Source organism: Brassica rapa, chromosome A06 (assembly GCF_000309985.2).
Source record: "Brassica rapa cultivar Chiifu-401-42 chromosome A06, CAAS_Brap_v3.01, whole genome shotgun sequence".
Lineage (NCBI taxonomy): Eukaryota > Viridiplantae > Streptophyta > Magnoliopsida > Brassicales > Brassicaceae > Brassica > Brassica rapa.
Genome location: NC_024800.2, coordinates 18175077 through 18201562, shown reverse-complemented (window position 1 = coordinate 18201562; position 26486 = coordinate 18175077). Strand labels below are relative to the sequence as shown.

The 26486-nt window shown below is 35.7% G+C and overlaps 4 protein-coding genes across 4 annotated transcripts; 2 read left to right on the top strand and 2 right to left on the bottom strand.

Annotated features, from left to right (window-relative positions):
• The first annotated feature begins 1927 nt into the window (after positions 1–1927).
• LOC103874678 (protein EMBRYO DEFECTIVE 514) lies at positions 1928–3281 on the top strand. The gene is made up of 2 exons (XM_009153118.3): positions 1928–2357; positions 2815–3281. Exons 1-2 carry the CDS (start codon positions 2058–2060, stop codon positions 3124–3126), a joined length of 612 nt encoding a protein of 203 aa, XP_009151366.1. The 5' UTR covers positions 1928–2057; the 3' UTR covers positions 3127–3281.
• Positions 3282–3625: 344 nt separating this feature from the next.
• LOC103874677 (cyclic dof factor 1) lies at positions 3626–6520 on the top strand. The gene is made up of 2 exons (XM_009153117.3): positions 3626–5085; positions 5650–6520. Exons 1-2 carry the CDS (start codon positions 4987–4989, stop codon positions 6370–6372), a joined length of 822 nt encoding a protein of 273 aa, XP_009151365.2. The 5' UTR covers positions 3626–4986; the 3' UTR covers positions 6373–6520.
• LOC103874676 (NADPH-dependent aldo-keto reductase, chloroplastic) lies at positions 6311–11317 on the bottom strand. The gene is made up of 5 exons (XM_009153115.2): positions 11175–11317; positions 10659–10834; positions 10320–10566; positions 10062–10241; positions 6311–9974 (listed from the first exon to the last, which is right to left on the bottom strand). The coding sequence occupies exons 1-5, from the start codon at positions 11292–11294 to the stop codon at positions 9747–9749; spliced, it is 951 nt and encodes a 316-aa protein (XP_009151363.2). The 5' UTR covers positions 11295–11317; the 3' UTR covers positions 6311–9746.
• An 8136-nt stretch (positions 11318–19453) lies between these two features.
• LOC103874675 (structural maintenance of chromosomes protein 2-1) lies at positions 19454–26307 on the bottom strand. The gene is made up of 20 exons (XM_009153114.3): positions 25734–26307; positions 24674–25354; positions 24428–24571; positions 24053–24343; positions 23791–23976; positions 23546–23710; positions 23406–23465; positions 23205–23267; positions 22667–22758; positions 22448–22544; positions 22182–22298; positions 21845–22063; positions 21518–21658; positions 21272–21439; positions 20774–20958; positions 20586–20679; positions 20418–20506; positions 20101–20326; positions 19946–20020; positions 19454–19840 (listed from the first exon to the last, which is right to left on the bottom strand). The coding sequence occupies exons 1-20, from the start codon at positions 26049–26051 to the stop codon at positions 19724–19726; spliced, it is 3528 nt and encodes a 1175-aa protein (XP_009151362.1). The 5' UTR covers positions 26052–26307; the 3' UTR covers positions 19454–19723.
• Between the last annotated feature and the right edge of the window lie 179 nt (positions 26308–26486).

Here is a 26486-nt window from a genome sequence, read left to right as displayed (position 1 = left end):
TATTTTTTCTAATTAACTTTTGTCTAGAGAGTTTGGTTGTATGCTCTTAAGATAACTCTTATGAACGTGAACAAAATTACAAGTCTTTAGTATCTAATTTATTCTAAATTATAAAGTACAAGTAAGATTAAAATCCTAACACAATACAAAATCTCCATAAAATACAATTGTTGTCATGACTCTACGTTTTACTCCCAACACAAACCAAACTCAAAATACTTAAACCTTACGGTCCACTTCTATTTCAATGTAGAAAATAATTTATATTAGCTAATATTTTTGCTAAAGAAAGTTATAAAAATTGCACTAGCCCTCACAAAGAAAATCAAAGGTCCACAGCGAAAGCCAACCTATAAAACTCATGTTATTTCCGCCAATGCATTCGCTCAACCAAGATCGCATTCCATTATATGCACAAGATAACCACACTTAATTAAATAATATAGCTCAACTACAAAAACTCAAAAAAAATTCAAAGAACATGATTTTTATATTAAATTGTCCATCCATCGATTTAAATTTGACACAAACAAACCAACTACAACATCAGTTGCCAACCAACCCTTACAATTAGATATGCATATTAACAATCACTAGAGCTTGACCCGTGCGACCGCACGGATGTTTATGTAATGATTGTATATCATATATTTTGTTATTGTTACTGTTTCGTGTTATGTATATATTTATTAAATGTGTGTTGGAGCAGTTATGTAACTATACAAAAAGATTGGATATATATATATATTAATATATTATGTTGGATCAAACTTATATTGATATTTCTTTCATATTTAATTGTATAACTGAAATATATTATTAGTATATTATGCGTTTGGGTCAAACTGAAAATGAGTTACAACTATTCTAAAAACCCAATTGGACGGGATATAAACTGACCCATATATTTTAACTAAATCATGAAAGTAAAGTTAATTTTATATTCAAAATATGAAATCGATATTGCTGGATATTCCTTTTTTATTAAAAAAAAATTGATGATAATATTCCGAAAAGTTTATAATAAGGAAGGTTAAAATATAAGTGAATCACGTCTAATATATATGCAAAATATTTTATTGGTAAGTTATAGTAATAAACATTAATTTGCTTATATATGGTAATGTATACGTATTTTTATAACGCTGATTTATTACGGTCTTACAATTATGATATAGGAAATATTACATAGACGATTCGACAACCGATAATACTACCTGCCTTATGAAGACCTACGCCTAACTGCTGCATCACCTGAGCCGTCCTATGAAGATCCACGCCTGGCCAGATTTACTTGCACCATGTTGAAGATCCCTTGTAAGCCTTTCCTCTGTAGTCTGCATAATTGTTTAATAAACCGCTCTCTCTGGGACTTGAAACCTGGATTTCCTGTAATCTGCAATAAATTGCATAGTCTGGGATTCGAACCCCAGACCTAGGTGTAGAAGCCTTTAAACCTTAACCAATAGGCTACGGTGCTTCCACAAAAGCGTATTATAAGACCAAAAGCGTAGAAGCTAACTTTTAAATTGTTTTCGTAGTTTAGGTTATTTCAATAGTTTGTTAATATTTGTTTCAATAGTTTGTTAATATAGGTATATTTTAAAGTTGATTTAATTACATTTAACTCAAATTTATTTAAGGAAACAACATTAATCTAACTGAAAAAGATAAGCATTAAAATAGGAAATTCAATTTAATTTTCAGTGGCATGAAAGTGTAATTAAATTTAAAAACTAAGAGGTATTTTTAATGGATACTTCTCTTTTAATAATATAGATGTATTTATAATAAAAAATATAAATATAATACATTCCATGTATGTGTAGCGCGGACTGACTGACTCCAGCAGAATAAATAGAAGGGCCTTGGCAAAGACAAAATATAAAGTCTTCTACATTATTAACTACGGTGAAATTAGAAGTAAAGGAGTAAATAATAAATTCAGAAAATGAAGCGAACCGGTTCGCTTCAATAGAAAACCAATCATGTCGATATAAAGAAGCCGCTTAACCCAGTAGGCCCTTAAACCCTAGCAATCGTACGAAAGCTTGACAATGGCGGAGCAACAAGATATCGTCAATACCGTGTCGGCTGAAGCGAACCCAGACCCGAAAGTAGAGATGGAAGTCGAAGCCGCGGCTCCAAAAGCCGATGAGACTTCTGAGAAGCGTGAGAGAGAGCAGACAGAGGAAACAGAGGACGGAGGCGAACCGAAGAAGCAGAAGGTGGGAGAAGAAGAGAAGTCTACCGGTCTGGTGAAGCTAGGTCCGAAGGAGTTCGGTAGCTCTGTGGCGATGTTCGACTACTTTACCAAGTTTATGCACTTTTGGCCAACTGGTCTCGATGTTAACAAGGTATGATGTCTCATGTTGTTGTTACTCTACTTTGGTTTTGTAACTGTAAAGTTTCAATTTTTATGTATTGGGTTATGCGATTTGTTTGGAAGAAGATTTATTCAAAGTAGTACTCTGTAGTTAAACTGAAGCTGTTGTTGTTTTGATTATTGCTCAAATGTTATTTGCAAAAGAATTGTGTTTCTTAATCGGTTATATGATAGTGTTTGTATTTAGAAACTTTGTTTTGTCTCTTATTATTGTTTGTTTATAATGATTGTAGATGTTGGATTATGTAGTGTGTTTTATTTGTTGTTATGCACATCATTATGTTTCATAGTGGGATTGTGCCTAGAATGATGAAGTCTTAATGTCTTTTGGTGGATCATAGAAGATTGAAGTGACAGTTGTTGCTGTTTCTTTTGGAGCTTCTAACTAACTTGTTGGACTGATTTATGTTCTTGACTGTTCATTTCAGTATGAGCAAATGGTCTTGCTAGATCTGATCAAGAAGGGCCATTCTGAGCCTGACAAGAAGATTGGGGGAGGGATCAAAGCCTTCCAAGTTAGAACCCACCCCATGTGGAAAAGCCGGTGCTTCTTTCTTGTTAGGGAAGACGACTCCGCAGACGATTTCAGCTTCAGGAAGTGCGTTGATCAGATCCTCCCCTTGCCTGAAAACATGAAGGCTCCTGGATCTACCGGCAATGGACATGGTGGGGGAGGTCGTGGTGGTGGTGGAAGAAGAGGTGGTCGTGGTGGTGGTAGAGGAGGGAGATTCAGAAGATGAATTTGCTTGATGACTCTTGTTGCCTTGTTGCTAGAGAACGAAATTTTGGAACTTTCATGTTGAGTTCTGTTGCTGAAAAACTTATTAAGTTATGGTCTTGTCGGATGCTAATGTTATTTTATTGGAAAAGAATTGTCGGTTTATATATCACACTAGAAGCAGCAGCATTTTTTTTTTCTGTCAACTAGCAACAGCTTGTCTCTATGTTCACTACATAGTATATCAACCAAAGTTTATTGGGCTTTTTATAGTATTCGTTTTCTTACTTCAACATCTCTTCTCCTCCGTAGCTATGTCGTTTTCACAAGTAGTAGTATGTACTTCGAATTAGATTGTAAAAATCTACCTGATCTAACAAGTAACAAAGTGGTTTACAGGTGATTCGCGGGACCCACAATAGAATCTGACGTGGGAAAGACAGTTTGGTTTAGATCCCGGGGTAAGCTGATTCGATTCTAATGTGGCAGAGACCTCAAAAGACATTTTCAGTTATAGCCAATGAGAATGCGGGAAAAAAATATGCGGCATCTGACATTATCTGACCTCTATCTTAACGTACAACCTGAAATTCGTTCATACTTTATGGTATTGAATTAGTTTTTTTTTGTTGATAAATATTTTATTAAATTTGGAAAATAAATCTTTCCTATTTTTTGTCGTGTTTTACGATAATTGAGCTCTCAGTAAAGAATACTCCACAAAATATGGATTTGGCATGGTTCTTTTATTTAAACGTTGCGTTTGTATAAATATTCACAAAGATTCAGCTAGCTTTGTTTATATAATCTTTGATAAAATATTCCAACTAAGAAAAGAAACGTATAGTCTTTTTCCAAAAATCAAGTTTATATCGTTTTCAAATGAATGATTTTTTATCTTTATGCGTGCCTATAAAAACCTTACACGGATAAACTAAGAAAACAACTCTCGTGTGAGCTGCACCAAAGCCATCCCCCCGATGCTGACATTTACCTACCCAAAAGTTTCTTAACATTTTACATAAATTGTTTGTATTTTGGTATGTTATTCCAATTCATAAATGTGTGTGTATATAACTGTTCATATATTTATTATGTCAAAGTTCTGTTTAGCCAAAAAGGTCTAAAGAGAAATGGCAGAATATCTTTGATTTTGCTAAACGTGTATTGGTTATATATATAATTTATACTCCATTCAACTTAACAATGCCCGATTGATTTTGGTTGGGGTAGAACCAAAATGTGATTAAGACTTTAATAATTTGCTAAATATTCTAATTAAAAATAAAAGAAAACCTTTAGTTGTGTGTGTTTCAAACAAATCTACTAATTGAAATGGTTCGTAATGTGTAGCCTTTCTTTACTAGGTTTGGTTTTATGATGACAGCTGAAAAGTAAACATTTGCTTGCCCAAATTCAGAAGTTGTAATATTTAATCTTCAAAAAAAAATTGCTTTTCAATGGTACATAATGGTTGCCGTTATGTTCTTTCTTACCGTGTCTAGAACTTAAGATCTTAGCCTTTTTTCTTTCAAGAATTAGTTACATATATTATTTGTCCTTTGTTTGTTCAACGAAAGGTATAGTGAACATTTCTTAGCAAATTAAAAGTTGACCGAAAGAAAAAACTTTTCTTAATAAAGGAATAAACTAAAAGACATTATATGCCATGGACACCAAAACCCGATCCGAGAACCCATCCAGTCAGGAGAGGTTTGGGAGAAAAAGTAAAATATCAGAGGCCACATACACTTGTGGCTGAAAATGGAACAAAATGCTGACGTGTTATCCATTTCACTTGTTAAAATGTATCTAAATCTCAAATCTCACGATTTACCGAAACAACGAGACCCTCACCTGAACAAACAAAAAAAAGAAAATAATGCAGGAAAGTAAAGATCAAGAGATTAAGCTCTTCGGCATGAAAATTCATCTTTCAACGGTTCTTGAGGCTGAAGAAGATGGAATATCGGCAGAAAAGGTATTAATTCTTGCTTTGTTACTGAGATGGATCGACGAAAACATGGTTTTGATTCTGTATGTTAAACTGAAAAGGGGATTTCTATGTTTTTGTTCATTTTTTCGTTAAAGGCAAACTTCAAGGTTTTATATTCAAAGTTAGACGAATGAGTAAAATCGTGTTTTGAAGATAGTTCTTAAGGCAAAACATGTCTGTTCCCGGCTTCCAAGTTTTTGGTAAACTTGAGGTTGTAGTATTATTATTTTGTTAAGTGACTTTTCAAGAAACGAAAAAGCAAATTCGTTTCTCCATAAAATAATATTAAAACGATTGCTTTTCTTTTAATTAAATCAATAAAAGTTAGACAAAGAATTTAGGTTTTTGGTAAAGCATGTTATCAAAAGACATTTTTTCTCCAACAAAAACCTTCTTCTTGAGATACTCATAGCAATATATATGATTTTTAGTTAATTTCTGCCTTTTATAACTTATATTTTTTTGTTCTCGGCTTTTATTATTATGCTTTCAAAAGTTATTCTTTTATTCATACGTCTCTAACAGTCCGATCCCATTCTCGTGGCTCAGAACCAAAAGGAGACATTAACTGATCAAGTGGAGAAAGACAAAACATTAAAGAAACCTACCAAGATTATTCCCTGTCCAAGATGCAATAGTATGGAAACAAAGTTTTGTTACTATAACAACTACAACGTAAACCAACCTCGCCATTTCTGCAAAGCTTGTCAAAGATACTGGACCTCTGGTGGGACCATGAGAAGTGTCCCTGTCGGAGCCGGACGACGCAAGAACAAGAACAACTCATCATCTTCTTCCCATAACTACCAGCACGCCACCATCTCTGAAACAGATGGCCCGGTTCTTAATTTCACCCATGGGGATGATCAAAAGGTCTCAGATAATAGGTTAATGCATTCGTGGCCATACATGTGGAATCCCGGGTTTTACCCGGTTTACCCTTATTGGAACGTTCCAATGTTGTCTTCTTCGCCTAATTCAAGTCCTAATTCTACTCTTGGTAAGCATTCAAGAGATGAAGATGAGACGATCATGCCAAAACAGAGTTATGGGTCTGTATTGGTCCCTAAGACTTTAAGAGTTGATGATCCTAATGAAGCTGCAAAGAGTTCTATATGGACAACACTTGGGATCAAGAACGAAGTTATGTTCAAAGGGTTTGATTCGAAGAAAGAGGTTAAGATTAGCAAAGAAGAAACTGAGACTTCTCTAGTTCTCTGTGCGAATCCAGCTGCGTTATCAAGATCAGCCAATTTCCATGAACGGCTGTGATCCTATGCATACTATATATAGACCTTTATGTGTAGATGTGGCTTACAGTTTCTTTTTCTTGCTGATTGACTTTGTATTCATAGGCTTAAACATTTTTGTATCATTACTTTTAAATTTCTAGTTCTGTTTAAGTTTGATTGTTGTTGTACGAATAAATAACGGTGAGAGAAGTTCGTTTTGACTGTTGTTTGCATTCTATTCGATAATTTGATAGGGATAAACAGTAGAAATGTAAAAGACTGTTGCAAAATATATACATGAGGTAGACATCACTTTACACATGAGTGGATAAATAGAAACAAGATAAGATCAGATAATGACTAAAAGTGACGTTTCATGAATTTTACCTCTTTTATGCAATTCGTAACTATTGTGAGTTTGAATGTGGGCACGAAAAGACAGCACAAGCTCAAGACAATGCGATTTTGTTTTTGTTGAATTTGGAAACAAGCTAAACAAAAAGCAAGAAACTATGGTGAATATTAGGGAATTTACATTGCTTAAGAACCTCGTGTATGGTGCACAAAAAAAATGAACCTCGTGTATAATGTTCATATATTTTGTTTTGTGTTAGTGCATGTACGTAGTATTTTTCTTTGGATATATTGTTTTTAAACTAAAACGAAGAAAAATAGACAATCTGTTTCCCTCGACGACACAGTCTGAAACTAATGTTGAGAAAGTTCATATCATATCTTTCTTATTTCATTCGTTATCTTTTTTTGAATATTTACGCTGGAAAGGATGGCGCACATTGTTTTCCAAAATTATTTCTTTCTGAACTAGGGGTCTGGTATCTAATAGATATTTCGGACAACCCAACGAGTATTGGCCACAACTGTGATATCCTAAACCTTTTGTTATTTCAATTTAGTACTATAAAGTGTGGGCAGTATTTGTTGGGGATGAAAGTAAAGAGCATGTTAAGTTGCTTTTTCTTCTTTTTGTTTTGTTTTGTTTTGCCTTTTCATAATTTCACTTTGTTGCAAAGCAGTTTGTCCCTTTCTCTAGAAAATCATAGTATAACCAAATTATGATTCAATTAGCAGATAATTGATGAATTATTTTAGTAGAAAAAGAGACATGATATTGGAAGAAAATAGTGAAAATTGAAGTGAACTAGAAGAGAACTTTAGATGAGTGGACTTCGAACCCAAACTAGGCTAGAAAAAGCCAAAGTTGAAAACCCTAGTTTCCTCTCTGACACAATTTTCGAGAGAACAGATCTAAAAGCGTTTGTCGATGCCGGCGTCGTCCTTTCTCCTCCTCTTCTCTTCTTTGTTCTAGCAAGGCCACCTCTTCTCTTTTGCTTTCTGTTTTGGTACGGACTCGTACTGTATCGTCAATGGCGGAGACTGCTTTGGCTGCGGATGCTGGGCTCATCACCACCGGAACAGATTGCTTCTCCGGGGATTCCTGGAAGGCTTTGTCACCTGGTCTTTTTATATCTTTGCTCCATCAAGTTTGGCTTCATCTCCATCTCGATCTACGGTCACCTCCGTTTTGAAGACCTCTTTCCACGACTCCACACCCTTCAACTGCAACACCAACCACCTCAGCTACTATCGATAAGGCGTTCTTTGTCCGTGGAAATCCACTCTCGACTCGCCGACCAGATCCGGGATTCCGAGGCCTCTGTCCCGACAAAATCTACTTTGCTATCAGTGTTCATGTTTTTCTTCGTTAGATCTTTGCGTACTCCGGTGAAGGCAGCTTCTCAATGACGTTTGTCTTCTATCTCTCCACCGGCAGCCTATCTCGTCATTTTGCGGTTTGCTTGGTTGGATGTCGTCCACCAAATTCCTTCAAACGGTTGGATCAGGGCCCACTAAGAAGTTGATTATGGTTAACCCATTATCTGGCTCCTTAAAGCCCAGTACAGAGAGTACGTTACCACCATTCCCTCTTCCTATGGAAAGAGATGATTCGTCGGACTTGTTGCCGAGTGTTTATATCAGATTACTCATGGTTTGTTAGTCTCTACGAAGATGCAATCGTAGTAGATGAGGCCTGCACCTCAATGTCACGAACTGAAACATATGGTTTACCTTACATTAGTTGTCTATTTGTGTTTCACTTTTAAGAATGACGGTACACTATACCCTGTAAATTAGAAATGGGAAAATAGACAATTTACTAGAAAGAATAGTACAACTAGAAATGAGATATAGACAGCATAGAAAACAAAATATTATCTTTAATACATGTGTTAGTGATCAATATTGTAATTTATAACGCTTAAAAACTGCTCTACATAGAATTACTATACGTCTATTACATATGAACTTTTAAGGACATAGCATCCAGACTCTCGACTTATACAAGATATAGACAAACAAAAAGTGTGCTGCTGATACGAAAACTACTGAGAAAATGTAGCAACTAAGTAAAAGATTTATTCAGTGAAAGAATGATCAATGGAAAGGATATCATTTTTTATTCAATTCTGGAATAACTAAACACAAAAACCACCACATATTAACCTGCTGCACCGATACTTTGAGCAGATCAAATCTACTGTTCATCTCTTCGACATCCTTTCTCAGTTAAAAATTTCTATGTGCAAGTTAAAGAGAATACGTTGTCGTCACTAAGACAGAGATTTGCAATATATTAAGAATGATATGAGATGAGCTCTAAAACAAACTTCTTTATAATTACACTCTTTCATCGAATTTGTTTTTTGTTTTTGGATGTTTTGTAAAAAAACCTAATTCTTTATTTGTTTGCAACAAAATCTTCAATTAAAAAGATACACATCAATTCACCTCGATAGTCACTCCACTCGGCTTAAAGTAATGTATGTCGTTTGGAATTTAGACATAATGAAAATGATGAGTTTTAAATTTTTAATTATCAAAACAAAAATATTAGCCGACGCCATGTTGTTTTGGAAGATTAAAAACAGCACACAGTGTTTTTGGAAGATTTTCTAGATCTGAAGATCTCTCTTCGTGGCTATCTTTCCATAGAAAAGCCACATTTTCTATTTTTCGATTATGCCATGTAAGTTCATTTTTATCAATCTTCGAAAGAACGAAACAAAATATATTTCTAGTACCACCATGTCATCTATTGTTGAATTACTAAAAATGAAACTAGGTTTGCAAATAAAACAAAATACAAATTTCAGTCTTAAATACTCGTATAGTAGTTCTTATGTTTACAAGAATCTGGATGCATCAATGTATAATTGTATTTGTGACACAACAGCAGAGCTTTTACTAAGTTACATAAGTTTTATCTTTTAAGGATATATTATAGAACAATCATGTTGTAAAAACTTTATATACCAAAGGAAAAAGGATGATCATAATCAACAGATATGAAGACGAAATTACATTTTGGATGGAATAATGTGAAGCCCTAATCAATTATATCTCATTGTCCCAAAGTTGTTCAATGGATTTGTAAGGGCTTGTGGTTTGATTAACAAGGAAATCTCCTCTCATGAGCTTCCACTCCTCCAATTGGTCGATAAGTAACAAGTCTTGATCATCCAATTTAATCTCTAAGGCTCTCTTGTTTTCTCTCATTCTTGCTCCATTAAAACTCTTCACTATCACACTTGCCCCTTTTGACATTCCCCACCTTAAAGCCACCTTCATGTTTAGATATAAATTAGATATGGCTCTTAGAAAAAAGGTAAAGAACCCCAAAGCAAGTTATATATTTACTTTTTGAGTTACCTGAGCTGGGGTGGCATTATGCCTGAGGGCAATGGATTTGATTACAGGATGTTCAATCACAGCTGTTGACCCCCAACAATTCCCTGGCGCACCAAGTGGTGAGTATCCACTTACATGGATCTTGTTCTCTTCACACACTTCCCTTAGTTTGCTTTGTCTCCACAATGGATGCATCTCCACCTATACATAACACAAAATCTTAGTTTACCCAATTTAGCTAAAAGGAAGCAAGAATTCTGTAAAGCGTTGCATACAAACCTGGTTAACTGAAGGAGAAACAGAAGCAAAATCGAGGAGATCATAGATCTTTTTAGAAGAGAAGTTGCTAACACCAATGGATCTACACAAACCCATCTCTAAGCATCTCTCCATGCCTTGCCATGTTTCTTCAATCCCCAAATCTTTCTCAAACTCGTCTTCCTTAGGGACAGGCTCACTCACTCCTGGTTTTAGCTTTATTGGCCAATGCACCAAGTAACTGTCTAGATATTCTAGCCCCATTGTCCTATAAAGTCAGAAACAATATGGTCATGAGATTGATATGTCGAACTTCATAGTATTGTAGGAGAGTGTTTGTGTTTGTCCAGAGAAACTCACTTAAGAGTTTGTGTGAGGGCAGAGATTGGGTCATGGTGATCGCTAGACCATAACTTTGAAGTGACAAAGATATCTTCTCTTTGGACAGATCCACAAGAGATAGCTTGACCCAATGCAGTTCCTAGAGCTTCTTCTGATCCATATATCTTTGCCGTGTCAAAATGTCTATACCCTATCTGCCACCATTCCAAGTAAGCTTATGAGACATCAGAAGTTACAACAACGTTCTTAACAAACTCTTTATTGAAATTGGAATAGCTAACATTTCTGTATTTTGGTTTTTCTAATTTATTTTATATTTCATACTTGTAGATAATTTGTATAACAAGTTATGATTTTATACTACTATAAAATTTAATCATATTTGGTCGTCAAGTGATAACTACTATACTAAGGGATGGTATAGAAAGTGATATACAAGAAAAAAAAACACACTATATTACAAGATAATTTGGTAAACTTTTTTGTAATTAAAAGTAAAGACATGAAATTATTTTAGAAGAGAGAAATATGAACCTTGATGGCTTGATGGACGGCTGAGATGGTGCTCTCTTGATTTTTTTTAGGACAATAAGTTCCCATTCCGAGCAATGGAATCGTCTTCCCACACCTGAGACGTGCCATGTCACTCCTCATGTCTCTTTTACTTTTGTTTCTCCTTCTCTCTCTATAGTCTCAATGTTTTTCTCTCTGTTGAATGTTGAAACTATGATGTGTTTATATAGGCCATTAAAAGGTCAACGATCTTGACTTTTAAATTCTTTCTAAAACAGTTTCCCTTATGACATGAATTATTATATGTAGAATATGACATATATATATATATGGAGTATTCTATGATAGTTTAATGTTTTAATTGTCAAATGTAATTTGGAACTGGGACTCGGGAGGTATCGAAGCACGAGAGTTTTCCATGTCTTCTGGGATTTTCTTAGCCTACCCGAATCCTCATCTCTCAAACCTCAAGATGATATCTTGTCTCCTCAATAAATTTCCTCATTAGTGTTTTGAGTGTTTCCCAAAATATGGTTGTTCTTACATTTTTATTCTGCAACTTGGTTTATTGGAAAGTTTACAAGCTAATTGCTTGCGAATGTTTAATCTTAACTCATACTATATAACTTCTAAACGAAGCAACGGCCTAATAATATTTGAGTGATAAATGACAAGTAATATTTCCAGATATAGTTCCTCTATTGTGAGTGTTACCAACAATAGAGAAAATTAATTATGACACAGACAAACTCGTTATTGTATTACTGGTTTATTTCTTATTTTATTGGATATTATGTATTTAACCAAAAACATTGGATATTTAGTAAGCTTTTATTGGTGTTAGTCTAGTAATTAATCGATGAATTAGTGTTAATTTAAACATTTTCATAAGAAAATATTCCAATTGTTTCACAAACCATTTCATAAATCATACAGTATATGTTATCTTTCTTTTTTCATAACAGAAATCATAAATCATACATGTTATCTTTCCTTTTTCATAATATAATATATCAGACTAATTAACATACTGTTTATTTTTACAGTTTACAACATCAATAATAATTAATTATGATTGAAATCACAGTAGAAACATTTGAATCTTAACTTTTGTCTGTGTCATAAAAGTAACCATGAATTAGTAGTTATGTTTTAGTTTTTAGTTAAGCCAGCATGATTTTTAAACCATGATTAATCCAGGTTCTTAGGATGGAGTTCTTAGGTTCGGTTAAGAACTGTTTCTTAGCTTTTAACTAAGAAAAACTAAGAACCGACTCTTAAATAAGAAATATAAGTGCCGGTTCTTAGCCGAAAAATGTAAAAAAAGTAAAAAAGTGTCATGAACTAAGAATTCCAAATTAAAAATTCGGGTTAATCATGCTCTTACTTGGAATTTCCAAGTTGTTTTAACGTAACACTCAAAGATATGATATACTTCAAATATTAAGAATCAGCAGGAACAGATTGTGATATTATGAATCATATACTATCAGAATCTCATCCACATTTGAAGAGGCGTTTTGTAGGAAAGAATATTCGTTTCAAATGATGATATAATAATAATATATGTTAGAAAGGGCGGTTTGACATAAGATTACTTGTCAATGATTTGATTTACATAAAATAGTTGTATAATGGAAGTCAACTCGAAGGTGACCGCATGGAATCGACGTTGGCTTACTAACTAAATTACATATGACTTAAGCGTTGACATACTCAATGGATAAAAATACTATCAATTTTTAAACAGATAAAATTAAATGCAATGTTAGTTCTTGTAGTATTTTACAACTAAAGACAGTCATGTTCCTGCATTTCTAGTGCACCGCCAGAAGATTTCACAAATCTTTTCCATGTGATTTATTGTTTTATTTGGAATTCGCAGTCATATTAATATAAATATTTGCTTTGTAAATTGAATTAAATGTCAACTACCGCTTACTACCAATTTAATTTTATCAAAATTTTCATCAACCGTTTGACGTCTCAAGTGTACATTAATTCGAATCACAAAATGTGTCTCTGCTTTAAATTATTTAATCCATTTCTTCTGCTACTTATGTGATAATGTCAGTGACTCATGCATGATATATGTTGAATAATTATCTTAAAAATAAACTGAAACAAAATTAGATCAAATGCACCTTTCCGTTGGTTGCTAATAGAATTAATTTATGGTGGTTGGAACATAAATATCAGCATTACAAAATGCATTGTAAGTAGTTTGAGTTAGATATATTTTATAGAGAAAAACAGGTAAAAATAATCAAACCATGAATTAAAATTAGTTTTATGGTTTCTTGTTAATCTGTGAGCATCACGATGTGATAGTAGTTATTGCTATATCCCACTATATAAAAGCAACTAAATTGGAGCATTTTTAAAGGTGCCACATGGACAAAAAAATTGAGAACCGACTAATCTGCCATGTCATTCCAGACTGGACTTGAAAGACCAACTTTCGCAGCCCATTATTACTAAATTTCGGAGCTCATTTACACTATTCTCCACATTCCATTTTAACAGCTCATTATTACTCAGATACTAAAGGCCCTAACTCATTATTACTCATATACTAAAGGTCCTAAAACATAATCCCTAACCCATTAATACTAAAAACCCTAAAACATATAATTCTCTAAAAACTAAAGATCACTCATCCTCACCCTAGCCCTATCACCGACTCCATCTCATCGTGATTCTCTTCCTCTTCATCTCATCTTCAACTTAAATATTATCATTTTTGAATGAAAACATTATTATTATTGAAATATTAATTATTTATCCAAAACTCTAATAAACAAAATATACAAGTTGTTAATGCACTCTATTGTTTGCAAAGAAGCTTTTCATATTATTTCCCTTTTTCATTTAATGCACAAATACAAATGTAGATTTTCTTTTTATCTAGAAGATGTTTTTTAATTTAACATACAAATTATGAACTGTTTGACCATGTTTATCATAAATTTGGTTATATATATATATATACTTTTAATATATTCTTCATCATTTACATCTTATTAGTTTTAAACCATACAAAAAAACATATATTAATTTTATTTTAAAACTTACTTTATATTTTAAAACTTACTTTATATTTTAAAACGATTAAAGTAACAATGACCAATTATTTTTCAGCACCACCAAAAATTTGAAAAACCCTATACAACCGAAATTTTATTTCCATATATTATTTAATTTTATTTGTTAATAATATGTTTTAAAAACAAACCAAAAACAAATTGTGATAAAGAAGGAAAGTTTTGATAGAATGACCAAAATGTTTCATTTAATAGGTAAAATGACTCTTATACCCTAGATATATAAAATTTAATTAAAATATATTAAAAAAAACATTAAAAAAATAATTAAGTAATAGTCTTATATTATATGTTTTCAAAATACATTTTTTAAATAATTCTTTTAGATGATTTTTTAATTGTAATTTTTCTCTATTTTTGTTTTTAATTTATCTTTTTGTAATTCTAGCCGAAGTTCACAACAAGTGGAGCGACAACCTCGGACCGCAACCAATTATCGCTAGAATCATTATGATGTAGCCCATCACAAATCACACAAATAAAAATGCTTTCCTAGAAACAACTTTTATTTATCTTGACATCTAGGTTTGTCTAAAAAAATACTTACTTTTAATTATTCCAACAACATTTCAAATAATTGCTTTTAACCACTCAACAGGAACAAAAAATGGAAGGGTGGATGCCTATTTCTACGTCTGACACAATGTACCAACGGTTCGAGGAAGGAAAAATTTATCACATTAGATATTTTAATCTTCTTCCCAATAACTGACGGTACATGCTTACTGTTCAACCATACATAATCAATATCAATGAGACAACAATTATAACACTGATTCAAGAAAACATTCCACCGATTCCTTCATACAATTTCCAGCCCCAACGCTATTCCCAGTTGATCAGATTAGCCAGTGCAACCAACTTCCTCCCAGGTCAAAAAAAAAAAACCCATACCTATCACACAGTCAAATAAATTCTCTATTTTTGTCGCTAAAAACAAATTATTCCCACCGATGTTTTTGACCGCATATGCCTCATCCAAAGAAGTGATTTATATAACCACAACACATATACAAAAATCATCATTGGATTGCGTTAAGCAATAAATATATAATACAATAATTTTTTGTAGATCCAAATTGGTCCGTCTAACTATATGGGACAATGAGGCGGCTAATTTCAGGGAGTTAAATCACATATCTACCAGGAAAAACCAAATCGTAATCATCACAAGTATCATTCCAAGATTACATGAAGGTAATCAACTAAACATAAAGTTTATGTCTAACTAAATGCTTACATATATTTCACTTTTCAGAGAAACTATCACTCACAACCACACCAGAATCGCGCTTTTATTTTGACAACGACATAGATGTCATACAACGCTTTCAAAAGAGGAATAAACTGCTATCCTAAGCCTGATGGCATACCTCCACATGGGATCAAACCACAAGACGGAAACCGACACCAGTCAACTGTTTTAAAATTTACACTTCAATGCAAACAACCATATATTTTTCAAACTTACTATTGTTTAGAAAACAAAAACTGATCACCGCATCGCATTCAAACAAAAGCTCTATGATTAATTCAACAACGAACAAAACTTAACTTCCAATATCTGATATTTAAAACTACAAAAATATAAAAATTTACTTTAATAAAATATATTATCCGCGCGAAGCGCGGACCCCGGCTCTAGTAAAAATAAACAAAAATAAATCTATCGTATTTCTCGTTAATCAACCTAACCATACCAATAAAAACCAACTCACAGAAGTTCTTTTCAGCTAAAAATAAACATTTGTAGTAAACCCCTAACTGATACAAACAGACCGAACATTAAAGAAAACCGAACCGGCATTGAATCCTATTAGACCACCATCATAAGTGGTTTGCATTATTATTTACTTAAACCGAATCTTTTCACATTAACGAGAAGCTTTAGCCACCTCTTATCCAGTTCGGCTCTTGCTGTGACCAAGACACACCGTTTGGTGATGACGTTCGCAGAATCGCAGTATATCAGCCCTTACCTTTTCTCCTTGGATTTATTTAGGAGCTTTATCTCTGTTTCGCACCTATTGGTTGCAAATTGTTCTATTTTTATTTTCCTTAGTCTTCGGACGCGAACATTGAAATGATTTTCTTTAATGACAAAAAAAATAAAATGCCAGAAAAGAGCAAGGACAATGGATCCACAAATAAAAAAAAGTTGCTAAAAATCTGAATGAGCTTGCAAAAGCTGGATTAGTGATTTGTACTTCAAATGATTCGATTGAGGTATAAGCAGAGATCACTTTAGTCTGTTTCAGAGAAGGATCTTGAATATCTTGAAGATCCGTTTTGATATAATTGTGAATGACTCTAAGATTTGTTATGTATTCATAGAAATCTTCTCATGCATTTGTTGTAAGATAGTGAAAAATGCCTGGACAATGACTTGATTTTTTTTTTTTTTTTTTTTTTTTTTTTTTAATGAATGTTAAATTTTATTCATCAAAAAAGACCTTTATACATCTAGTGCAACCTTTAGGCTATACAAACTTGTGATTCCTATACTTCAAATTTTGTTAAAAAAAACTTCAATCCCTAGCTCCAAACCAGGTTTGCAAACCCCTCTCCATCCCGTTAACTCTATTAGCTTGTAAAATACTCAGCTTGTTCCTCACCCCCTTGTCAAGAATTTTCCTCAAAACTGTCCAAGGCATCAACTTCTCTCCATGCTTAACTCTGTTTCTTTCTCTCCACAATGCATACACTGTTACTTGAAATGCATACCTGAGACAGAAACTCTTCCTCCTTTCCATACCTCTCACAGTTAACAAGGGAATTATAGATGACCATAAGTTTGTGTAAGAATCCCCCATGATTCCTCTAGCCAAATTTTCCCAAACTTGAGAAGAATAAGAACACGCAAAAAACAAATGGTCTCTATCTTCATCAGCACTCTTGCAGAGCACACATATAGTGTCCACACCCTGACTCCATTTTGCAGTCCTATCCATCGTAGAGAGTCTGTTTAAACAAGCCAACCAAGTCATGAAAGCAAATTTGGGGGTCGCCTGAGAGAACCAGACACCCTGCGTCCAAGTACATTTCTCCTTCTCCTCTCTAATCTGCTTCCAAGTCTCACGAGTCGAGAAAACATTCTTGTAACCTGACTCTCTTCTCCACTGACTAATATCCTCCATGTCAATACACACTCTGTCCTTTATTTCCCTCAACTCTTCCTCAATCTCATTTAAAATCACCACTCTGTGCCTCCTTCTTCGCTGAAAGCAGAACATTGCCTCCTCAACTGTGGCTTCTCTTCTAATACCCATATCAATGTACCCTCTAGCTCCAAGAATATCAAACAGAACTCCTTTCTCCGACCATCTCTCAAACCAGAAAGAAGTGTGGCGCCCATTTCCTATTTCCTTTCTATAGAAACTTTTAGCTACCTCCCTTAGTTTCAATAACTTTCTCCACATCCAAGACCCACACTGAGAATTTATTTTTACTTCCCAGAAACTCTTATCCTTCAAGATGTTAGTTTTAATCCACTTACTCCACAAAGAATCTCCAGTCAATAACCTCCAGATAAGCTTCAAACTACTAACTTTATTAACATCCTTTAACGCTCGTATACCCAAACCACCTTCCTCCCTCTCCTTACAAACATCCCTCCAAGCCACTTTCGCCCCCGTCGTCTTAAGACTAGGCCCCGACCACAGGAAAGCGGAACAAAGCTGTTCAATTTCTTTAATGCACTGCCCCGGAAGACGGAAAGCAGCAGACCAGAAGTTCACAATACTCATTAGAACAGATTTAATCAGCATAAGTCTTCCTGCATAAGAGAGAAACCTTGTGGTCCAAGTGTTAATTCGCCCTCTTATCTTCTCCACAAGCGGCTGATAATCCTGACTTCTCATTGCCTGAGACATTAAGGGTAACCCTAAGTATCTTACTGGCAAATCCCCTACAGCGAAAGGGAAATCTGATAATATACGACTCTTCTCCTCCACCGGAACCCCCGCCATGTAGATAGTTGATTTCTCCAAACTGATTTTCAATCCTGACCAAGCAGCAAACTCATCAAACACTGCCAATGCACCTTCAATCGAATCTTTAGAACCCTCCACAAACACCATCAAATCATCAGCGAAACATAGGTGAGTCAACGAGAGAGAATGACACCTGGGATGAAACTTGAACTTCCTCTCAGTAGCCGCTTTGTCTATCTTCTTTGACAAGATATTCATACAAAGCACAAAGAGATAGGGAGATAGTGAGCAACCCTGTCTCAATCCCCTTGCACTTTGGAAGTAGCCAGCTAAGTCTCCGTTTACCTGAACTGAGAAAGAAGGACTCGTGATACACAAGCGGATCCAGTGCACAAATTTACTCGGGAAACCCAAAACCTCCAACCCCTTAAGAACAAAATCCCACTGAACCGAGTCAAACGCTTTTGAAATGTCAATTTTCATCACACACCTTGAAGAAACTGAAAGCTTATGATAATCTCTCACCAATTCAGAAGCCAAAAGCACATTCTCCATAAGCAATCTCCCTTTGACAAAGGCGGACTGATTCTCACTAACAATTCTTGGTAACACCCGCTTCAATCTGTTAGCCAAAATCTTTGAAACAACCTTGTATAAGACATTACAACACGAAATCGGTCGAAAGTCTTTCATCTCCATTGAGTCAATCTTCTTTGGGATCAAAGCAAGGATCGTGGAATTCACACCTTTTGGGAGGAAACCATATTTGAAAACAGACTGAACCGCCACCACGAAATCCTGACCAAGAACTGCCCAAGTAGCTTTAAAAAATTCACAGGGGAATCCATCAGGCCCAGGGGATTTGTTACTTGGCATAGCAAATAATACCTTTTGAACCTCATCACTCGTTACCTCAGCCTCCAACATATCACAATCCTCCATGGTGCAGCGAAACTCTAAAAGATCACGAAGCTCGTCCTCCGTAGCACCAACATACTCTGATGGCACCAACAATGACTTGATTTTCTGACATGGCAGCAAGTAGTATCCATGAATGAAGAGATGTGCTAGAGTTGCATCGGCTAAGAAGATCCCCATGCGTGAGTATCTGCGAGAGAGTAGAAAGTTTTGGATGTTTCCGAAAGATCCGACCAGAACCTGCATGAGATTTCTCATTTTTCACCCTGAGGCATTACTTTCACTTCTTTGAAAAGTAGAAAAACGTATGAATGCTCTGTTTATACTACAATCTCTACTTGTTTAATACTAAAACCTGATTATACTGTTTCTTCACTCGTAAATATAACATCAATACCGTTCAGCTACAAAGAAACATCTGTTACAAAACAAACAGAACCGATAAAAAAAACCGAACCAGCTTTGAATCTCATTAAGACAAACATCTAAACCGAGTATCTCTTCACAGCAAAGAGCAAGAAGAAACATAAAGATAAATTATGGACAATGAAAACGTTCCGAGCAGTGGTGGATACTTGTTTGCTAATGTTTCGATTGAGGTATAAGCAGAGATTGATCACTTGGTCTGCTTTGTTACTGTCCTCTGGACTGTAGAAACTCCATCCACGAACTTTGTCCGGAAAAGAACATTGGCATTGTTGAACATTCCTTCCTTCAGCGAAACCACGATAAACTGTTGAAAAATGAGGTTTCAGAAGCAGAGACAGTTTTGAGACCAAGCATTGGATTTAAAGTAGACAACATATGATTAAGTAAAGGGTTGAGATGGAGTTTTGACCTGTGAGTGAGGGAAATGAGCTTTTATCATTCTTCCTATGTTCTGTGTGTGGCTGAGATCAAGAGCTGCATCAACCTGACAAATACAAAATCATGAATGTGTTTCTCTTTTTTCACTTGCTGAGAAATCTGAAATTGAAAAAGCAAAAGATATACCTCGTCTAATATATAAAGAGGAGCAGGTTTGAAGAGAAGCAATGCCAAGATTAATGATAGCGCAAGAAGGGATCTTTGCCCTCCGCTGAGTTCAGACAAAGACTGCTTCCATACTTTACCAAAGGCAACACGCACCTCCAAACCATCAAGGAAAGTACCGCCTTCAGGAGGTTCTAGCTTTGCCATGGTACCAGGTAATAAAGTTGAAAAAATTGATCCGAAATCCCTAAACATATGATTTAACAAAGATACACATCAGAAAAAGATATGGAAAGGGATACAACAGACTCATTGTTGGAAAAAAGGAGGCAACTTACTGGTTAACCTTAACCCATGTAACTTTCAGGGTTTCTTTTTTCTTCTCGTCGAGCTCCTCAATCACTTTCGTGATTTTGGATTTGTCATTCTAGTGAATAAAAGTTCCATTAGTGATTTGCACACGAAGCTATTGAAATACAGCAGGCACTCATCACTCAGTAACTAACCTCAATTGTATTTTTCTTCGATATCAGCGCATTGTATTCATCTTCTGCTTTCTCGAACATAGCCATAACCTTCTTGTTCACTCTTTTTTCCAAGCTTTATGAAGATAATGAATAACCAGCAACAGAAGAAGATTATTATGTTGCACTCCCAGAATGTGAAGATTAGTATAGATACATGTTACACATACCTTGACTGATCTGACTGGAGCTTATCGAGCTTTTCTCTAGCTACGTATGGATTACAAGATTCAAAATCATAATCTGTCCCTCCTTTTCCAAAAAGCTGCTTTTCAGATGCTATCCATGTATGCTTCTCAACGAGCTTGTCGACTTTCACTGAGCAGTCTTTATGATCCGTCTCCATCCTTACCACCTATAAAATATATTTGGAGAGAGTTCTCATGGAAAGTATATCACTCGACATGTAGAAGTTACAATAAACTAAAAATCATTGTAGAAATTCTTACGAACAAAACCAACTTTATCCTCTTTATATCATAATCAAGTTACCAGAAAGTTTTAATTTTATATTCAGTTCCACTTCAATCAGCATACCCTCTTAAATTGAGTGTTTCTTACCCATTAAGAAGCTTAAGGCAAATACAAAACATTAAAAAGGAATAAGGGATAGGACTAATAGCACTTCCATAAAAAAAGCATAAACCAATGCAGGTTAGAAAGAATACCTCATTTTCCAGCTTCTTTTTCTCAAGCTTCATGTCAGTAAGCTTCTGTAGACATTTTTCCTGCTCAGTGACAAAACTACTTATCTGTGTATCGCATTCCTTCATCTTTGCATGTATTAACTTGAGCTCGGCAAGAGACTCATCATGAATCTTCTGTAAGGCATCAACCTGCAGAGGAATCATATCTTAACATGATATATTTCCTCATTATCAACAAATCTAACCAAGAGTAGTGACTATAATCACCTTGGCCCGCTGCTCGTCTACTTCCGTAGTCAGAGTGGTAATCTGGGCTTTCAATGAAGCTAACTGGCTTTCCAAGGACGATTGTTCCTGAACCATCGCTTCTTCCTCCATCACAAGTTTTTCTTTTTCATTTTCATGACTCTGTATGCATGAAGAACCACAGAACGTTACAGCGAGTTTTGGAAGTGCCAAAGATTTTATGAAAATCTCCGAAAACTCAGAAGGCAATGTTTCCGTGATAAATTTGGATAACTCGGGACAATAAAAGAAATTATGATTCAAGTAGTTCAGTGGCGTATAAGTACTTGACTGAAAAATCTAGAATACCTTTAAATCTTTGGAAGCTGCCTGCATCTGAGCTTTAATGGTCTTAATATTTTTTTCCAAACCTTTGAGTCTTCCCTCTCTGTTTTTGTCATGGTCTTTGATGGATTTCTCTAATGTGGAGACAGCATCAACACAATTATTGTAAGCCAGTTCCTTCTCTTTAATTTGGGATCTCGTTTCTTCAAGCTCTACTTCAAGTTTTTGTACTGCTTCGCCAAGCTATATATAGATAGGTAGGCGGGATCGAAAGTGTAAATATGTGTCTCAAGTATGAATAAAAGACAATACGAAACAGATAATTTAGTTTAAGATATAGATAGAAGACGGAGATATAAACCTTGTGATGCTCATTCTGTTCAGCCCTTTTCAGGAATAAGGACAATTCATACGTTTTTAGCTCCAACTGTGCTTTAACATCTGTGAATTTCTTTTGAAGGGGCTGAAGCTCTTTGATCTGAGATGTCAAGATAAACAAGCAATTAAAGTTTGAAGTACTGAAAACACTTTATTACTGTGACATGAGGAGCCTAAAGAGAGCAATCAGATAGCATTATAAAGATATATTTAGTTCTATCTCGGCGGAAAAATAGATTAAGGGTTTACCTGTGCTTCAATGTCAGCTAACCTCCTCTGGTGTCCTTGTAATTCTGATTCGGCTTCTGCCAGGTCATGAAGTTGCCTAAGGAGATCACCTCCACCCCTAAGGCAAAGGAATATATAAGAAAATAATGCTTTTATCTTTGAGTTTACGCATTTCTGAACCACATCCATGAGAAATCAAGTCTCGTAAGAGATCTAAGACTCCAAGAAAGAAAAACATACTTGCGACTCCCACCAGTGAGAAGACCACTGGGCTGGAAAATATCACCTTCAAGAGTGACACTTGGAGTTCGAATATCCCTATTGAAAGCAACCTGCAGAAGAAACAATGAGGGGCAGGGCATAGATTGAACACTAAATAGTAGCGAAGACAATGAGACAAGAAATAAGGTACAGTAGATGTTGGAATTATAACCAATAAAAGTTTAGAATCGGTTATCAGATCTGATCCGTCAAGAGTACTCTCCAACTGCTAGAACCAGATCCAAAAAGGCCATACAATGTACATTCCATCAATATAAAGAGAGTACATGGTGTTTAAAATTTTGACATATATCATGTGTTTCACTTAGCTTTAATGATCAGAGATAGCTTTAACAATCTATATACCGAAGGCTGAGCTACAAATGCATATAAGGTAACTAGAAAAATAGCTCAGACAAATGAAATAATCTACGCAATGCATATTCCACGTAAAGTCAAAAATTATATGAAGCCGCTGCAACACCACTATAATTCTAAATGCGTGGTAAAGACTTACTTCCTTTGCGGCATCAGTAGTTTTGCAAACAAAAGTGGAGCCAAAAACATACTCCATAGCATTCTGCAAAAGACCATGATTCGATCAAAACAGAAGTTGAAACTCATTTATCAGAGCTCATGAATGAAGTGGAAGATTATCAGCCATGGACATTATGATACTCTTGAAAACTTGATATAACGAGAATTACTTATCAGATACCTTTATCTCCTGGCTATAACCGACTAAAGAAAGTGCCAGTTCTGCATTATCCTTCCCAACCTGAAAATAAATGGAAAATTAGCAAGGAACCAAAAAAAAAGATATTAAATATGGAAATACCATATAAAAAACCCACATACCAATCTAGCAGTCGCTTGCTGCACTCTAGGCTGAACAACGTAAGATTGAATTTTGTTCAGAGGTATAATTGTAACTCTTCTCCTAAGAGCTCCATTTTGAAGGAGCTGTTTCCCAGTTTCTTCTGAGTCCACAACAACATTATATAACTTTCCACCAGCAGTAACCTGAAAACAAGAAGCAGAGTGACTTGAGAATATTAAAATCCAACAATGCGTATTGTGTAGTGATAAGATACCCAATTTACCTCCAACGCTGTCATTGAGTTCCTGTCTTTTACTTTTATTAGTTTTGCGACCACACCTTTCACCTTTGATCGGTCAAAGTTTCTCACAGGATCGCGGTATGAAAATTGAACATTTGCTAATTGAGCTGATAAACCACGGACTTTATCTTCCAGCCTTTGCACAACTTCAAGTACAGATCCACGGTCCTAAACGAATATTTCAGTTAGAGATGTATACTTAAATGTAAAAATTGATGAAATCAACTAAGGTGAGCATGCTAACCTTCTCCAATGCATCCATTTGACCCTCTTTAATAGGAATAGATTCAAGTATCTTTTTTACACGTTCCACATCACCTTTTCTAGAACCAAGTTCATTCTCAACTTCAACGGCTTCCTCCTGTTTTGACATTAACTGAGACTTTCTCTCCTTTAGCTCCTTTTCGCAGTGTCCTATTTTGGTTTTCAGCTGTTTCAACTCTGTTTCTGCTGTTCCAACAGCAATCTTCCCATCCCGTAGTTGATCTTCTAGGCATTTCTCTTCATCTCCGCTACTTTTACCAGCTAGTACGCCCTAATAACCAAGGGAGACAAGTTAACATAAATCAAAAGAATATTATCTGGTAAGAAACAACAATATGTTATTTCGTGGTATTACCTGGTGCTCCTTTTCAGATTCTTCCAATGTGGTGGAGAGTTCCTGGAATCTTCGTTTTAGGTCAGCCGCTCCTTCCTCAGACTTCTTAACAGCAGCGGCTCTCTCGTTTACGGATTTTTTCAACTCTTCTATATTGTGAACAATCTAGCAACAACGAGTAGGAAGTTATAGACGTCGGAAATAGCTGAGAATTTGTAACAGTTCTAACAGCGACAAAAGAAACAAATTTTTCGTCATGCCTCTAACCTTTTCAGCATTCTCTTTTTCTCCCAGAAGGGTGTCCTCCTTATTATTAAGCTTAGATGACTCACGTGTCATCTCTTGAGACAGCGAATCCACTTTCTCGGACAGAGTTTTGACTTCCCCTCCCATGCTGGCTTCCTTTGCCCGAGTCAAATCCTCTATCTGTTTCTCAATACCCTTTACTTCCTCATGTGCCATTTCAGTTTCCTCGTCAATACTAGTGAGCTTCGCCTTCATCTCTTCCACCCCATGAACAGCGTTGTCTCTAATCTTCTCTGCTTGGACATACTCAAAGGCAATACAGAACCTCTTCAGTCGATCTAGCTCTGCGTTACCATTAGCCCACTGCATGTACTGCGCTTTCTCCTTCCTCAGTTTCTCTAAAGCCGGCAATATCTCATGATCCAGAAGCTTGTTAATCTCATCAACCTTGGTTTGCTTTTTCTCAAGCGTCTTCAGTGCAGCCTCTTTCTTGTTCTCGTACATTCTTGTGCCAGCAGCTTCCTCGAGCATGGAGAGGATCTCGGGAGGTTTCATGTTCAAGACTTTGGTGATACGCCCTTGCATGATGAGAAAGTGGGGGTTGTTGACGTTGAGCTGCACCGAATGGAATAGATTCTGGACTTGATTTGGTTGCGCAAGCTTCCCATTTATCAAATACTTGTTCCGACCACCAACCACAATCTTCAAAACCAAAAGCAAAACGTTACTATGAGTAAGAGCAAATGAAAGAGCCACAAGCGCACGGAAGCTCAAATTCAAAGTGAGGGACGGTGATAATGCAATTGAAAGATAAATTTAGTGTTGTTCGTTTGGTTGAAGCAGCTACCTACCTACGGCTGCGTCGGCCTCAATTTTTTTAATAAATTCTTGTTCGTTTCATTGACGCCGTCTACGTCTGCTAACGGCTAAACGCTGCGTCCTCGAAAAAATCTGCGTCTGTGATTAAAATTGCATAGACGTCTACGAAACGAACAACAACTATTTTCATTGACGCTGACGCCGAAAACTGCGGCAACCAAACGAACATGACTAAAATCAGAGGGAAAGAGGAAAAGCCTACTTGTCGAGTAACAGTGATCTCGGGATGCTCTTCGTAGCCGAGAGGGCTTCTGTGTCTCTCGGAGTTGTCGAAGGTAACGGAGACGGTGGCCTTGGTAATCCCAGCTTGGCCTTGCTTGTAGACGAGCTCCTGGAGATTAGCAGCTCGGACCTGCTGGAGATTGGTGATACCCAGAACGAAACAGATGGAATCGAGGATGTTCGATTTCCCCGATCCGTTCAGACCCGTTATCGCGTTGAAGTGGGGATCGAAGCCAGAGACGACCGTCCTCGTCGCGTATGATTTGAAACCTTCGAGGCATATCTCCTTTATGTGCATCTTCCCCCAGATTAAAAAAAGCGAGAAATGAAGCAAGATGGAACTTCGCTTTAATCGGAGTCGGAGATTGAAGGTTACTACAGTAAATTGAATCGTTGCGAGAGACGAATCTGCAATCAATTTTTTTTTGTGTGTGGATAATTTTTTTTAGGTGAGCAGATTTGGAATTTTGAAATGAGGGTTTTTGGATTTGGGAGCAAAAAGAGCGGGAAACTGAAGTTCCCAAACTCGCCAGACGATTCAGAAGGTTTCAATTCTGTGCCAAGCTGGTCACAACTTACTTCTGTGTTGGAATGTCAAATAGGGTCGTCTGGCTGGTAATTGAAATTGAGATCAAGGACCACTAGTTCATTCACAAATTTTGTCGAAAGTTCGCAAGCCTTTCAACAACTAAGAGAATCATACAATTTCGTGTACAAGCACGTTATTATAATC

What these genes read in the sequence shown, in the direction of transcription:
- LOC103874678 (XM_009153118.3), top strand. Translation starts at nt 2,058, where the DNA reads ATGGCGGAGCAACAAGATATCGTCAATACCGTGTCGGCTGAAGCGAAC. An exon ending in CTGGTCTCGATGTTAACAAG is followed by an intron (nt 2,358 to 2,814) that starts GTATGATGTCTC and finishes TGTTCATTTCAG; the next exon opens with TATGAGCAAATGGTCTTGCT.
- LOC103874677 (XM_009153117.3), top strand. Translation starts at nt 4,987, where the DNA reads ATGCAGGAAAGTAAAGATCAAGAGATTAAGCTCTTCGGCATGAAAATT. An exon ending in ATGGAATATCGGCAGAAAAG is followed by an intron (nt 5,086 to 5,649) that starts GTATTAATTCTT and finishes CTCGTGGCTCAG; the next exon opens with AACCAAAAGGAGACATTAAC.
- LOC103874676 (XM_009153115.2), bottom strand. Translation starts at nt 11,294, where the DNA reads ATGAGGAGTGACATGGCACGTCTCAGGTGTGGGAAGACGATTCCATTG. An exon ending in GCCCTCACACAAACTCTTAA is followed by an intron (nt 10,567 to 10,658) that starts GTGAGTTTCTCT and finishes CTGACTTTATAG; the next exon opens with GACAATGGGGCTAGAATATC. An exon ending in ATAATGCCACCCCAGCTCAG is followed by an intron (nt 9,975 to 10,061) that starts GTAACTCAAAAA and finishes CTAAACATGAAG; the next exon opens with GTGGCTTTAAGGTGGGGAAT.
- LOC103874675 (XM_009153114.3), bottom strand. Translation starts at nt 26,051, where the DNA reads ATGCACATAAAGGAGATATGCCTCGAAGGTTTCAAATCATACGCGACG. An exon ending in CTACTGATGCCGCAAAGGAA is followed by an intron (nt 22,759 to 23,204) that starts GTAAGTCTTTAC and finishes TTTCTTCTGCAG; the next exon opens with GTTGCTTTCAATAGGGATAT. An exon ending in CGAAGAAAAATACAATTGAG is followed by an intron (nt 20,507 to 20,585) that starts GTTAGTTACTGA and finishes TTTATTCACTAG; the next exon opens with AATGACAAATCCAAAATCAC.